The sequence below is a fragment of the Gobius niger genome (assembly GCF_951799975.1).
Source record: "Gobius niger genome assembly, chromosome: 23".
Lineage (NCBI taxonomy): Eukaryota > Metazoa > Chordata > Actinopteri > Gobiiformes > Gobiidae > Gobius > Gobius niger.
The window spans coordinates 361174-376997 of NC_136874.1; the positions used below are offsets into that span (position 1 = coordinate 361174).

At 53.6% G+C, this 15824-nt stretch overlaps 1 protein-coding gene across 1 annotated transcript in view; it reads right to left on the minus strand.

Moving 5' to 3' along the window:
• Nucleotides 1-3713: 3713 nt before the first annotated feature.
• LOC306981934 (T-box transcription factor TBX19-like) overlaps nt 3714-15824 on the minus strand; it is a gene marked incomplete at its 5' end in the record, with an annotated part of 15157 nt that continues 3046 nt past the window's right edge. The window contains 5 exons of the mRNA XM_079581673.1: nt 3714-3916; nt 4272-4323; nt 5175-5321; nt 7316-7368; nt 7472-7533. Coding sequence (XP_079437799.1) covers nt 3766-3916; nt 4272-4323; nt 5175-5321; nt 7316-7368; nt 7472-7533 — 465 coding nt within the window. The 3' untranslated portion in view covers nt 3714-3765. The remainder of the gene's footprint in view (nt 3917-4271; nt 4324-5174; nt 5322-7315; nt 7369-7471; nt 7534-15824) is intronic.

Sequence of the window (15824 nt, forward strand, 5' to 3'; positions counted from 1 at the left end):
TGAGCTGAGATATGTTCTTACCTGAGCTGAGATATGTTCTTACCTGAGCTGAGATATGTTCTTACCTGAGCTGAGACATGTTCTTACCTGAGCTGAGACATGTTCTTACCTGAGCTGAGATATGTTCTTACCTGAGCTGTGACGAGTTCTTTAGGACCTGTCTGATCTTCAGTCACGTAAACACAGCGCAGACGGCGTTAGCATTTAGCCTCTCCCTCTCTCCTCTATAGCTCCAAAACAGGTCAAGATAGAAGCTACCAAGCTCTTCCACGTTTTCCCTATTTAAATATGGTTACGTGAAGTGTTCCACTACAAAGTATAATTACACACAATTAAACATGTGGATTTTCTAAGCGGAAAACCTAACCCCCCCTTTAGAACCCCTAACCCCCCCTTTAGAACCCTTTCGGCTCTGGATCCCCGCTTCAGTTTCACTTCCTGATTGAACACGCACAGGAAGTGACATAGATGGACAGGAAGTGACATAGATGGACAGGAAGTGACATAGATGGACAGGAAGTGACATAGATGGAGGTCGGTTGCCGTGCCGACATGTCACTTCCTTGAGCCGACACGTCCTCATTAAAGTCACAGCAAAACGATCAGTATCAAAGTGATTCTTCCACAAACGGACTGAGCTGAACCAGGACCAGGTGGAAACGACTCGGATTCTGATTCTTCTTCACTTTCCCGCATTTCTGAACCTCACAGAGAAACAGATTTGTCCCACAGTCACTTTGCAAACACGACCAGCGGCAGCAACAGTAATAATAAACTGAATAAACTCTTTTTAACCAGCGGCAGATTTACTCACATCACAGAGAAACAGTGTGAAACCAGCAGCAGCTCAAACAACAGGGCTGAACCAACACCACAGAGCGGACAGTTCTGTTTAAACAGCGGCAGATTTACTCACAGCAGAGAAACAAACACTTCAAACCAGCAGCAGCAGTAAACTCAAACTCATTAAACTGATTAAACTGAATAAACTCTTGTTAAACAGCAGCAGATTTACTCACAGCAGAGAAACAAACCAGCAACAGCAGCAGCAACAGTAAACTCAATAAACTCAATAAACTCAATAAACTCTTTTTAACCAGCAGCAGATTTACTCACAGCAGAGGAACACTGTCAAACCAGCAGCAGCAGCAATAATACACTCAATAAACTCATTAAACTCATCAAACTAATTAAACTCATTACACTGGTTAAACTGATTAAACTGATGAAACTGACCTTCAGCCGCGTGACTTCACTCTCGCTTCCCTCACACGGAGTTTGTGTTTGCGAGGCTGAGGAGCAACGACTGAGGAAGAGGAGGAGGGGGAGGAGGGGGGGAGTCAGAGAGAGGGGGGGAGGGGGGGTGGGGGGAGGAGGGACCACAGAGAGCTGCCTGAGGGCGCCATCGCGTGGTGGAGAGAAGGACCTGCAGGTGAATCGAGAGGTTCGTGTCCTGGATGATCGAGAGCCGCTGACGCACCGGGAGGGGGCGGGGCGGGGGGGCGGAGCTACACAGATCTGTTCAGGAAACAAAGATTAAAAACGCGCGGGGATTTTAGTGTCATTTCAAAAGTAAATGATAAATATACTGTGTCATTTATGAAGGAAAGTTCTTTAAAAACATTTAAACAAAACCTGCTGAAAGAAGCTGCAGTTCCACTAAGTGTCCGCCAGAGGGAGCGCCGCGTCTCTGAAGGGCCTGTTATGACCAGATCGGCCTCATTAACCGGGTTTGGCTAAATCATGCTAATCCGTTAGCCTGACTTTATTTCCATGGTTTCACTCAGTAAAAACAGTTCAACTCTCTCTGTCGGCCGTGACTTAGTTCGTTTTTTATTTAAAGTTATTAAATAAATAAAAACGGCCCAAAAAGAGTTTTAAATAATACAAAACGAAGAGGTTTCCGTTTAAAATACAGCCTGTAGTTCCGCGATGTGTCCGCCAGAGGGAGCGCCGGTGTAAAGGTTTACTGTGGATTTTTTAAGTGAAAGGTTTCGGAGTAAATTGATTTACAGATATATGAACATGTTTAAAGTATGAACATAAATGTGATGATGTGGCGCCTCAGGGATGTGAGTTTATTAGAGTTTAATGCTCGTGTGAGCAGCTCACACTGAGCTCTGTCTACAGGGTCCGTGTCCGGAAATGGAGAAACGAGTGGTTTCACGTTTTTTCATCTCGGATTTGAAGTGGAAAATAGAATGTCCCTGAGGTTCACGGGCCGGACAGGATTATTATTATTCACATTTATTGCGCCAGAGGGAGCGCCGTGTCTCTGAAGGGCCTGTTATGACCAGATCGGCCTCATTAACCGGGTTTGGCTAAATCATGCTAATCCGTTAGCCTGACTTTATTTCCATGGTTTCACTCAGTAAAAACAGTTCAACACTTTCTCTCTCGGCCGTGACTTAGATCGTTATTTATTTAAAGTTATTAAATAAATAAAAACGGCCCAAAAAGAGTTTGAAATAATAAAAACGAACAAGTTTCCGTTTACAGCAGTGGGTGTAGTTCCTCCTGTCTCCGCTGGAGGCAGCGCTCCGTGTTACAAAACCGGTCATTTTTCTACCAAATAATTTTTAATCAGATTAATCTTAAATCACTTAAACGTGTCATTTTTTACATTTAAAAAAAAAAAATCTTATTGAAACGAAATATATTTGTAATAAAAGTGATAAACTTTATAAAATATTTGAAAACTCTCTTTGGGCAGAAACAAAGACTTTTTAATCCAGTTTATTAAAGAGTCTCAATGTTTAAACTTTACATATTTTTGAGCCACAGTTAAAGTTTCTAAAGCGTTTCTCAGTTTAACATTTCACCTGTAGTTCCGGGACGTGTCCGCCAGAGGGCGCGCCGGCGCCGTGATTTACTTTGTATTTCTGAAGCCTCAGGTTTTACAGTAAATGGGTCTGATTTTCAAATATGAACATGTTTAAAGTTAAACCTGCTGAATGTGAGTTTATTCTGTTTCATGTTTGAAGCTGCTTTTAAATCATTAAATGTACAAAACTGGAAAACAAAACAGAAAACTGAAAATGTGATGAAACCAAAGAAGCGCCGGAGACTCGAGGCAGAAGATCCTTCAGGTTTGTTTTGTGGGTCAGACTTTAGGCCTCGTGGATTTGGGTAAAGCTGAACTGGAGACAATGCGCTCGGATAAGTTAGAAGTGAAGTATTTGAACGTTTGTTTCACCTGCAGTTCCGCGCGGTGTCCGCCAGAGGGCGCTCCGTCTCTTTCAAACACATCCACTCATTTCAACTCTTTATTTCCACCAAACAAACGTTTACAAAACATCAACATTTCAACATTTCAACAACTGACACAAAGTTTGACACGTTTTACTTTTGACACAAACACTTTGAAAGTCAACTCAGATTAAACATTTACACGTTTTCATTTGTGATGTTTTGTCTGAACGATGGTCAGTTTCTCCATCATGAGCCGCAGATGAATCCAGATGTTTGATCAAAGGTTTAAAACGACACAAAAAAGTCCCGATTTTACAACGAGGCGACAGAAAGACGGAAAACACGAAACGGATCAAACCAAAGCTGCTTCTGTACATCAGACTTTAACTTTAACCTCTGACCCTTTTTATCTCTTTTTGTGGTGTTTTCCTCCTCGTTTTCGTGGCTGTTTTATAGATTTGGGTAAAGCGGGATCAGGTTAAAGGTTAAAGTTTGGTTTTCGTGGCTCTGACTCCGTTTCGTTTCGTGATGTTTTGCCGCTCGGCTCTGATTGGACGAGGTGAGCGTCCGTCATCAGAAGGAGTGGGTGTGTCCCCACGTGGGCCCGCCCCCTCGGCTGGGATTGGCCGGCTGCAGGAGGCCGTCGCTGCCGATTGGTCCGTGCAGCGAGGAGCACGGCGAGGGGGCGGGGCTTAGGTCGCCGCAGCTCCAGACGCAGAGCGGACTGTCGAGAAAACAAACTTTAAAATCCCAAAAAAACTAAATATGTTTAAAAATATTCTGAAATACTGACAATATATTGAAGTACAGACTTTTAAAGGGACTGTACGGAGTTTAACATGTTCCAGCTCAGACCGGTTTAATACAGAACCTGCAGTGACGCGTAAGGCCTGAGGGGGCAGTAGTGAGTATAAAATGACCAACTTGCATCGAGTCTCTTTAAGTTACAAAAAAATAAATAACAGAAAATTAATTAATTAAATAAAATTCTCTCCAAAGTGAAGTCGGAAAAACCTAAACTGTGGAACTTTCCCTTTAATAAAATAAAATAAAATAAAATAAACGATAAAGTGACAAACCTGGAGCCGTGAGGCGCCTGAGACGACGAGCTCCAGCCCTCGACCTCACACACTGAAACATATACAAGTATAATTATATATAAACTCCACCTCACACACTGAAACATATATAAGTATAATCATATATAAGTATAATCATATATAAGTATAATCATATATAAGTATAGTTATATATAAGTATAATCATATATAAGTATAATCATATATAAGTATAATCATATATAAACTCCTCCATCAGACTGAATCACAAAAGAATCAAAGATTTTCTACAAATGGCAGAAAGTCAAATGTGAAGTTATTTAATGCCTTTATTAGTATGTTAGTATGTTAGCATGTTAGCATGTTAGTATGTTAGCATGTTAGCATGTTAGTATGTTAGCATGTTGGTTTGTTAGTATGTTAGCATGTTGGTATGTTAGCATGTTAGCATGTTAGCATGTTAGCATGTTAGCATGTTAGTATGTTAGCATGTTGGTTTGTTAGTATGTTAGCATGTTGGTATGTTAGCATGTTGGCATGTTGGCATGTTAGCATGTTAGCATGTTAGTATGTTAGCATGTTGGCATGTTGGCATGTTAGCATGTTAGTATGTTAGCATGTTAGTATGTTAGCATGTTTCATGTCAGAACATAAACATTGACTCAGTCTCGTCTCTGAGGAACTTCATCTTTTCTAGCTAACAAGCTAACAGGCTAACGGGCTAAGCTAACTGCGGCTAGCACCACTTAAACAGTATTTACAGCCAAGTCTGAGTGAAACAAATGATCTCCATTGTGTAACTGGACGTAACTGTTTGTCTTTGTAGTATTTACATGAGCGACGGCTGCAGCTGCGCTCACGGCCTCTAGGGGCACAAGTTACTTAGTGCTGCTTTAAAGCCCCCTAAAGGAAGTAAAACCTCACCTGGGAGCTGTGGGCGGGGCTGCAGGAGGGGGGCGGGGTAGGGGGCGTGCCTCCCCGGGTATCCGTGGTAACTGTGATGCTTGTATCCGTGGTGATGATAGGGATAAGCCCCGCCTCCCGAGGCCGGACAGAGAGACCAGCCCGGACCTGGAGCAGAGACAGAGCCTGCTACACATGGATACCAAACCCCAGAGACCGAGCCTGCTACACATGGATACCAAACCCCAGAGAGCCTACTACACATGGATACCAAACCCCAGAGACAGAGCCTGCTACACATGGATACCAAACCCAGAGAGCCTGCTACACATGGATACCAAACCCCAGGGACAGAGCCTGCTACACATGGATACCAAACCCCACAGACAGAGCCTGCTACACATGGATACCAAACCCCAGAGACAGAGCCTGCTACACATGGACACCAAACCCCAGAGAGCCTGCTACACATGGATACCAAACCCCAGAGAGCCTGCTACACATGGATACCAAACCCCAGAGACAGAGCCTGCTACACATGGATACCAAACCCCAGAGAGCCTGCTACACATGGATACCAAACCCCAGAGAGCCTGCTACACATGGATACCAAACCCCAGAGACAGAGCCTGCTACACATGGATACCAAACCCCAGAGACCGAGCCTGCTACACATGGATACCAAACCCCAGAGAGCCTGCTACACATGGATACCAAACCCCGGAGACAGAGCCTGCTACACATGGATACCAAACCCCAGAGAGCCTGCTACACATGGATACCAAACCCCACAGAGCCTGCTACACATGGATACCAAACCCCAGAGACAGAGCCTGCTACACATGGATACCAAACCCCAGAGACAGAGCCTGCTACACATGGATACCAAACCCCAGAGACAGAGCCTGCTACACATGGACACCAAACCCCAGAGACAGAGCCTGCTACACATGGATACCAAACCCCAGAGACCGAGCCTGCTACACATGGATACCAAACCCCAGAGAGCCTGCTACACATGGATACCAAACCCCAGAGAGCCTGCTACACATGGATACCAAACACCACAGAGCCTGCTACACATGGATACCAAACCCCAGAGAGCCTGCTACACATGGATACCAAACACCACAGAGCCTGCTACACATGGATACCAAACCCCAGAGAGCCTGCTACACATGGATACCAAACACCACAGAGCCTGCTACACATGGATACCAAACCCCAGAGAGCCTGCTACACATGGATACCAAACACCACAGAGCCTGCTACACATGGATACCAAACACCACAGAGCCTGCTACACATGGACACCAAACCCCAGAGAGCCTGCTACACATGGATACCAAACCCCAGAGACAGAGCCTGCTACACATGGATACCAAACCCCACAGAGCCTGCTACACATGGATACCAAACCCCACAGAGCCTGCTACACATGGATACCAAACCCCAGAGAGCCTGCTACACATGGATACCAAACCCCAGAGACAGAGCCTGCTACACATGGATACCAAACCCCACAGAGCCTGCTACACATGGATACCAAACCCCAGAGACAGAGCCTGCTACACATGGATACCAAACCCCAGAGACAGAGCCTGCTACACATGGATACCAAACCCCACAGAGCCTGCTACACATGGATACCAAACCCCAGAGACAGAGCCTGCTACACATGGATACCAAACCCCAGAGAGCCTGCTACACATGGATACCAAACCCCAGAGAGCCTGCTACACATGGATACCAAACCCCAGAGAGCCTGCTACACATGGATACCAAACCCCAGAGAGCCTGCTACACATGGATACCAAACCCCAGAGAGCCTGCTACACATGGATACCAAACCCCAGAGACAGAGCCTGCTACACATGGATACCAAACCCCAGAGACAGAGCCTGCTACACATGGATACCAAACCCCAGAGACAGAGCCTGCTACACATGGATACCAAACCCCAGAGAGCCTGCTACACATGGATACCAAACCCCAGAGACAGAGCCTGCTACACATGGATACCAAACCCCAGAGAGCCTGCTACACATGGATACCAAACCCCAGAGAGCCTGCTACACATGGATACCAAACCCCACAGAGCCTGCTACACATGGATACCAAACCCCAGAGGTTTTATTGTAATAACGATGAATAAAACTCACATGACGGGACGGCTCTGGGCTCAGACTCACACAGACTCTTCGCGCTGGGCGTCCTGCACAAACACACAAACACACAAACACACAAACACACAAACACACGCATGTTTACAGGGTCAAAGGTCAGAGGTCAGAGGTCGGGGACACGCGTGTTCTCACCGGTCTTTGGCGTCGAGAAAAGCTTTGGCGAAAGGATTGTGTTTGATTTTCAGAGCCGTGATCTGAGGAAAACATTCACACAGTTATCAGAGACACAGGTGCATTGTGGGGGCTGTAGTGAGGCATTGTGGGGGCTGTAGTGGTGCATTGTGGGGGCTGTAGTGAGGCATTGTGGGGGCTGTAGTGGTGCATTGTGGGGGCTGTAGAGGGGCATTGTGGGGGCTGTAGTGGTGCATTGTGGGGGCTGTAGTGGTGCATTGTGGGGGCTGTAGTGGTGCATTGCGGGGGCTGTAGTGGGGCATTGTGGGGGCTGTAGTGGTGCATTGTGGGGGCTGTAGTGGTGCATTGTGGGAGCTGCAGTGGGGCATTGTGGGGGCTGTAGTGGGGCATTGTGGGGGCTGTAGTGAGGCATTGTGGGGGCTGTAGTGGTGCATTGTGGGGGCTGTAGTGGTGCATTGTGGGGGCTGTAGTGGTGCATTGTGGGAGCTGCAGTGGGGCATTGTGGGGGCTGTAGTGGGGCATTGTGGGGGCTGCAGTGGTGCATTGTGGGGGCTGCAGTGGTGCATTGTGGGGGCTGCAGTGGTGCATTGTGGGGGCTGTAGTGGGGCATTGTGGGGGCTGTAGTGAGGCATTGTGGGGGCTGTAGTGGGGCATTGTGGGGGCTGTAGTGGGGCATTGTGGGGGCTGTAGTGGTGCATTGTGAGGGCTGCAGTGCGGCATTGTGAGGGCTGCAGTGCGGCATTGTGGGGGCTGTAGTGGGGCATTGTGGGGGCTGTAGTGGTGCATTGTGGGGGCTGTAGTGGTGCATTGTGGGGGCTGTAGTGGGGCATTGTGGGGGCTGTAGTGGTGCATTCTGGGGGCTGTAGTGGGGCATTGTGGGGGCTGTAGTGGTGCATTCTGGGGGCTGTAGTGGGGCATTGTGGGGGCTGTAGTGGTGCATTCTGGGGGCTGTAGTGGGGCATTGTGGGGGCTGTAGTGGGGCATTGTGGGGGCTGTAGTGGTGCATTGTGGGGGCTGTAGAGAGGCATTGTGGGGGCTGTAGTGGTGCATTGTGGGGGCTGTAGTGGTGCATTGTGGGGGCTGTAGTGGTGCATTGTGGGGGCTGTAGTGGGGCATTGTGGGGGCTGTAGTGCGGCATTGTGGGGGCTGTAGTGGGGCATTGTGGGGGCTGTAGTGGTGCATTGTGGGGGCTGTAGTGGTGCATTGTGGGGGCTGCAGTGGTGCATTGTGGGGGCTGTAGTGGTGCATTGTGGGGGCTGTAGTGAGGCATTGTGGGGGCTGCAGTGGTGCATTGTGGGGGCTGTAGTGGTGCATTGTGGGGGCTGTAGTGGGGCATTGTGGGGGCTGTAGTGGGGCATTGTGGGGGCTGTAGTGGGGCATTGTGGGGGCTGTAGTGGGGCATTGTGGGGGCTGTAGTGGGGCATTGTGGGGGCTGTAGTGGTGCATTGTAGGGGCTGTAGTGGTGCATTGTAGGGGCTGTAGTGGTGCATTGTGGGGGCTGTAGTGGGGCATTGTGGGGGCTGCAGTGGTGCATTGTGAGGGCTGTAGTGGGGCATTGTAGGGGCTGTAGTGGTGCATTGTGGGGGCTGTAGTGGGGCATTGTGGGGGCTGTAGTGGGGGCTGTAGTGGGGCATTGTGGGGGCTGTAGTGGTGCATTGTGGGGGCTGTAGTGGGGGCTGTAGTGGGGCATTGTGGGGGCTGTAGTGGTGCATTGTGGGGGCTGTAGTGGTGCATTGTGGGGGCTGTAGTGGGGCATTGTGGGGGCTGCAGTGGGGCATTGTAGGGGCTGTAGTGGGGCATTGTGGGGGCTGTAGTGGTGCATTGTGGGGGCTGTAGTGGTGCATTGTGGGGGCTGCAGTGGGGCATTGTAGGGGCTGTAGTGGGGCATTGTGGGGGCTGTAGTGGGGCATTGTGGGGGATGTAGTGGGGCATTGTGCGGGCTGTAGTGGTGCATTGTGGGGGCTGTAGTGGTGCATTGTGGGGGCTGCAGTGGGGCATTGTAGGGGCTGTAGTGGGGCATTGTGGGGGCTGTAGTGGTGCATTGTGGGGGCTGTAGTGGTGCATTGTGGGGGCTGTAGTGGTGCATTGTGGGGGCTGTAGTGGGGCATTGTGGGGGCTGCAGTGGTGCATTGTGGGGGCTGCAGTGGTGCATTGTGGGGGCTGCAGTGGTGCATTGTGGGGGCTGTAGTGGGGCATTGTAGGGGCTGTAGTGGGGCATTGTGGGGGCTGTAGTGGGGCATTGTGGGGGCTGTAGTGGTGCATTGTGGGGGCTGTAGTGGGGCATTGTGGGGGCTGTAGTGGTGCATTGTGGGAGCTGTAGTGAGGCATTGTGGGGGCTGTAGTGGGGCATTGTGGGGGCTGTAGTGGGGCATTGTAGGGGCTGTAGTGGGGCATTGTGGGGGCTGTAGTGGGGCATTGTGGGGGCTGTAGTGGTGCATTGTGGGGGCTGTAGTGGGGCATTGTGGGGGCTGTAGTGGTGCATTGTGGGAGCTGTAGTGAGGCATTGTGGGGGCTGTAGTGGTGCATTGTGGGGGCTGTAGTGGTGCATTGTGGGGGCTGTAGTGGTGCATTGTGGGGGCTGTAGTGGGGCATTGTGGGGGCTGTAGTGGTGCATTGTGGGGGCTGCAGTGGGGCATTGTGGGGGCTGCAGTGGGGCATTGTGGGGGATGTAGTGGGGCATTGTGGGAGCTGTAGTGGTGCATTGTGGGGGCTGTAGTGGTGCATTCTGGGGGCTGTAGTGGGGCATTGTGGGAGCTGTAGTGGTGCATTGTGGGGGCTGTAGTGGTGCATTGTGAGGGCTGTAGTGGGGCATTGTGGGAGCTGCAGTGGGGCATTGTGGGAGCTGTAGTGGTGCATTGTGGGGGCTGTAGTGGGGCATTGTGAGGGCTGTAGTGGGGCATTGTGGGGGCTGTAGTGGGGCATTGTGGGGGCTGTAGTGGGGCATTGTGGGGGCTGTAGTGAGGCATTGTGGGGGCTGCAGTGGTGCATTGTGGGGGCTGTAGTGGTGCATTGTGGGGGCTGTAGTGGGGCATTGTGGGAGCTGTAGTGGTGCATTGTGGGGGCTGTAGTGGTGCATTGTGGGGGCTGTAGTGGGGCATTGTGGGGGCTGTAGTGGTGCATTGTGGGGGCTGCAGTGGGGCATTGTGGGGGCTGTAGTGGGGCATTGTGGGGGCTGTAGTGGTGCATTGTGGGGGCTGTAGTGAGGCATTGTGGGGGCTGTAGTGGGGCATTGTGGGGGCTGTAGTGGTGCATTGTGGGGGCTGTAGTGAGGCATTGTGGGGGCTGTAGTGGGGCATTGTGGGGGCTGTAGTGAGGCATTGTGGGGGCTGTAGTGGTGCATTGTGGGGGCTGTAGTGGTGCATTGTGGGAGCTGCAGTGGGGCATTGTGGGGGCTGTAGTGGGGCATTGTGGGGGCTGTAGTGAGGCATTGTGGGGGCTGTAGTGGTGCATTGTGGGGGCTGTAGTGGTGCATTGTGGGGGCTGTAGTGGTGCATTGTGGGAGCTGCAGTGGGGCATTGTGGGGGCTGTAGTGGGGCATTGTGGGGGCTGCAGTGGTGCATTGTGGGGGCTGCAGTGGTGCATTGTGGGGGCTGCAGTGGTGCATTGTGGGGGCTGTAGTGGGGCATTGTGGGGGCTGTAGTGAGGCATTGTGGGGGCTGTAGTGGGGCATTGTGGGGGCTGTAGTGGGGCATTGTGGGGGCTGTAGTGGTGCATTGTGAGGGCTGCAGTGCGGCATTGTGGGGGCTGTAGTGGGGCATTGTGGGGGCTGTAGTGGGGCATTGTGGGGGCTGTAGTGGTGCATTGTGAGGGCTGCAGTGCGGCATTGTGAGGGCTGCAGTGCGGCATTGTGGGGGCTGTAGTGGGGCATTGTGGGGGCTGTAGTGGTGCATTGTGGGGGCTGTAGTGGTGCATTGTGGGGGCTGTAGTGGGGCATTGTGGGGGCTGTAGTGGTGCATTCTGGGGGCTGTAGTGGGGCATTGTGGGGGCTGTAGTGGTGCATTCTGGGGGCTGTAGTGGGGCATTGTGGGGGCTGTAGTGGTGCATTCTGGGGGCTGTAGTGGGGCATTGTGGGGGCTGTAGTGGGGCATTGTGGGGGCTGTAGTGGTGCATTGTGGGGGCTGTAGAGAGGCATTGTGGGGGCTGTAGTGGTGCATTGTGGGGGCTGTAGTGGTGCATTGTGGGGGCTGTAGTGGTGCATTGTGGGGGCTGTAGTGGGGCATTGTGGGGGCTGTAGTGCGGCACTGTGGGGGCTGTAGTGGGGCATTGTGGGGGCTGTAGTGGTGCATTGTGGGGGCTGTAGTGGTGCATTGTGGGGGCTGCAGTGGTGCATTGTGGGGGCTGTAGTGGTGCATTGTGGGGGCTGTAGTGAGGCATTGTGGGGGCTGCAGTGGTGCATTGTGGGGGCTGTAGTGGTGCATTGTGGGGGCTGTAGTGGGGCATTGTGGGGGCTGTAGTGGGGCATTGTGGGGGCTGTAGTGGGGCATTGTGGGGGCTGTAGTGGGGCATTGTGGGGGCTGTAGTGGTGCATTGTAGGGGCTGTAGTGGTGCATTGTAGGGGCTGTAGTGGTGCATTGTGGGGGCTGTAGTGGGGCATTGTGGGGGCTGCAGTGGTGCATTGTGAGGGCTGTAGTGGGGCATTGTAGGGGCTGTAGTGGTGCATTGTGGGGGCTGTAGTGGGGCATTGTGGGGGCTGTAGTGGGGGCTGTAGTGGGGCATTGTGGGGGCTGTAGTGGTGCATTGTGGGGGCTGTAGTGGGGGCTGTAGTGGGGCATTGTGGGGGCTGTAGTGGTGCATTGTGGGGGCTGTAGTGGTGCATTGTGGGGGCTGTAGTGGGGCATTGTGGGGGCTGCAGTGGGGCATTGTAGGGGCTGTAGTGGGGCATTGTGGGGGCTGTAGTGGGGCATTGTGGGGGCTGTAGTGGTGCATTGTGGGGGCTGTAGTGGTGCATTGTGGGGGCTGCAGTGGGGCATTGTAGGGGCTGTAGTGGGGCATTGTGGGGGCTGTAGTGGTGCATTGTGGGGGCTGTAGTGGTGCATTGTGGGGGCTGTAGTGGTGCATTGTGGGGGCTGTAGTGGTGCATTGTGGGGGCTGTAGTGGGGCATTGTGGGGGATGTAGTGGGGCATTGTGCGGGCTGTAGTGGTGCATTGTGGGGGCTGTAGTGGTGCATTGTGGGGGCTGCAGTGGGGCATTGTAGGGGCTGTAGTGGGGCATTGTGGGGGCTGTAGTGGTGCATTGTGGGGGCTGTAGTGGTGCATTGTGGGGGCTGTAGTGGTGCATTGTGGGGGCTGTAGTGGGGCATTGTGGGGGCTGCAGTGGTGCATTGTGAGGGCTGTAGTGGGGCATTGTAGGGGCTGTAGTGGTGCATTGTGGGGGCTGTAGTGGGGCATTGTGGGGGCTGCAGTGGTGCATTGTGAGGGCTGTAGTGGGGCATTGTAGGGGCTGTAGTGGTGCATTGTGGGGGCTGTAGTGGGGCATTGTGGGGGCTGTAGTGGGGGCTGTAGTGGGGCATTGTGGGGGCTGTAGTGGTGCATTGTGGGGGCTGTAGTGGGGGCTGTAGTGGGGCATTGTGGGGGCTGTAGTGGTGCATTGTGGGGGCTGTAGTGGTGCATTGTGGGGGCTGTAGTGGGCATTGTGGGGGCTGCAGTGGGGCATTGTAGGGGCTGTAGTGGGGCATTGTGGGGGCTGTAGTGGTGCATTGTGGGGGCTGTAGTGGTGCATTGTGGGGGCTGCAGTGGGGCATTGTAGGGGCTGTAGTGGGGCATTGTGGGGGCTGTAGTGGGGCATTGTGGGGGATGTAGTGGGGCATTGTGCGGGCTGTAGTGGTGCATTGTGGGGGCTGTAGTGGTGCATTGTGGGGGCTGCAGTGGGGCATTGTAGGGGCTGTAGTGGGGCATTGTGGGGGCTGTAGTGGTGCATTGTGGGGGCTGTAGTGGTGCATTGTGGGGGCTGTAGTGGTGCATTGTGGGGGCTGTAGTGGGGCATTGTGGGGGCTGCAGTGGTGCATTGTGGGGGCTGCAGTGGTGCATTGTGGGGGCTGCAGTGGTGCATTGTGGGGGCTGTAGTGGGGCATTGTAGGGGCTGTAGTGGGGCATTGTGGGGCTGTAGTGGGGCATTGTGGGGGCTGTAGTGGTGCATTGTGGGGGCTGTAGTGGGGCATTGTGGGGGCTGTAGTGGTGCATTGTGGGAGCTGTAGTGAGGCATTGTGGGGGCTGTAGTGGGGCATTGTGGGGGCTGTAGTGGGGCATTGTAGGGGCTGTAGTGGGGCATTGTGGGGGCTGTAGTGGGGCATTGTGGGGGCTGTAGTGGTGCATTGTGGGGGCTGTAGTGGGGCATTGTGGGGGCTGTAGTGGTGCATTGTGGGAGCTGTAGTGAGGCATTGTGGGGGCTGTAGTGGTGCATTGTGGGGGCTGTAGTGGTGCATTGTGGGGGCTGTAGTGGTGCATTGTGGGGCTGTAGTGGGGCATTGTGCGGGGCTGTTAGTGGTGCATTGTGGGGGCTGCAGTGGGGCATTGTGGGGGCTGCAGTGGGGCATTGTGGGGGATGTAGTGGGGCATTGTGGGAGCTGTAGTGGTGCATTGTGGGGGCTGTAGTGGTGCATTCTGGGGGCTGTAGTGGGGCATTGTGGGAGCTGTAGTGGTGCATTGTGGGGGCTGTAGTGGTGCATTGTGAGGGCTGTAGTGGGGGCATTGTGGGAGCTGCAGTGGGGCATTGTGGGAGCTGTAGTGGTGCATTGTGGGGGCTGTAGTGGGGCATTGTGAGGGCTGTAGTGGGGCATTGTGGGGGCTGTAGTGGGGCATTGTGGGGGCTGTAGTGGGGCATTGTGGGGGCTGTAGTGAGGCATTGTGGGGGCTGCAGTGGTGCATTGTGGGGGCTGTAGTGGTGCATTGTGGGGGCTGTAGTGGGGCATTGTGGGAGCTGTAGTGGTGCATTGTGGGGGCTGTAGTGGTGCATTGTGGGGGCTGTAGTGGGGCATTGTGGGGGCTGTAGTGGTGCATTGTGGGGGCTGCAGTGGGGCATTGTGGGGGCTGTAGTGGGGCATTGTGGGGGCTGTAGTGGTGCATTGTGGGGGCTGTAGTGAGGCATTGTGGGGGCTGTAGTGGGGCATTGTGGGGGCTGTAGTGGTGCATTGTGGGGGGCTGTAGTGAGGCATTGTGGGGGCTGTAGTGGGGCATTGTGGGGGCTGTAGTGAGGCATTGTGGGGGCTGTAGTGGTGCATTGTGGGGGCTGTAGTGGTGCATTGTGGGAGCTGCAGTGGGGCATTGTGGGGGCTGTAGTGGGGCATTGTGGGGGCTGTAGTGAGGCATTGTGGGGGCTGTAGTGGTGCATTGTGGGGGCTGTAGTGGTGCATTGTGGGGGCTGTAGTGGTGCATTGTGGGAGCTGCAGTGGGGCATTGTGGGGGCTGTAGTGGGGCATTGTGGGGGCTGCAGTGGTGCATTGTGGGGGCTGCAGTGGTGCATTGTGGGGGCTGCAGTGGTGCATTGTGGGGGCTGTAGTGGGGCATTGTGGGGGCTGTAGTGAGGCATTGTGGGGGCTGTAGTGGGGCATTGTGGGGGCTGTAGTGGGGCATTGTGGGGGCTGTAGTGGTGCATTGTGAGGGCTGCAGTGCGGCATTGTGGGGGGCTGTAGTGGGGCATTGTGGGGGGCTGTAGTGGGGCATTGTGGGGGCTGTAGTGGTGCATTGTGAGGGCTGCAGTGCGGCATTGTGAGGGCTGCAGTGCGGCAATTGTGGGGGCTGTAGTGGGGCATTGTGGGGGCTGTAGTGGTGCATTGTGGGGGCTGTAGTGGTGCATTGTGGGGGCTGTAGTGGGGGGCATTGTGGGGGCTGTAGTGGTGCATTCTGGGGGCTGTAGTGGGGCATTGTGGGGGCTGTAGTGGTGCATTCTGGGGGCTGTAGTGGGGCATTGTGGGGCTGTAGTGGTGCATTCTGGGGGCTGTAGTGGGGCATTGTGGGGCTGTAGTGGGGCATTGTGGGGGCTGTAGTGGTGCATTGTGGGGGCTGTAGAGAGGCATTGTGGGGGCTGTAGTGGTGCATTGTGGGGGCTGTAGTGGTGCATTGTGGGGGCTGTAGTGGTGCATTGTGGGGGCTGTAGTGGGGCATTGTGGGGGCTGTAGTGCGGCACTGTGGGGGCTGTAGTGGGGCATTGTGGGGGCTGTAGTGGTGCATTGTGGGGGCTGTAGTGGTGCATTGTGGGGGCTGCAGTGGTGCATTGTGGGGGGCTGTAGTGGTGCATTGTGGGGGCTGTAGTGAGGCATTGTGGGGGCTGCAGTGGTGCATTGTGGGGGCTGTAGTGGTGCATTGTGGGGGCTGTAGTGGGGCATTGTGGGGGCTGTAGTGGGGCATTGTGGGGGCT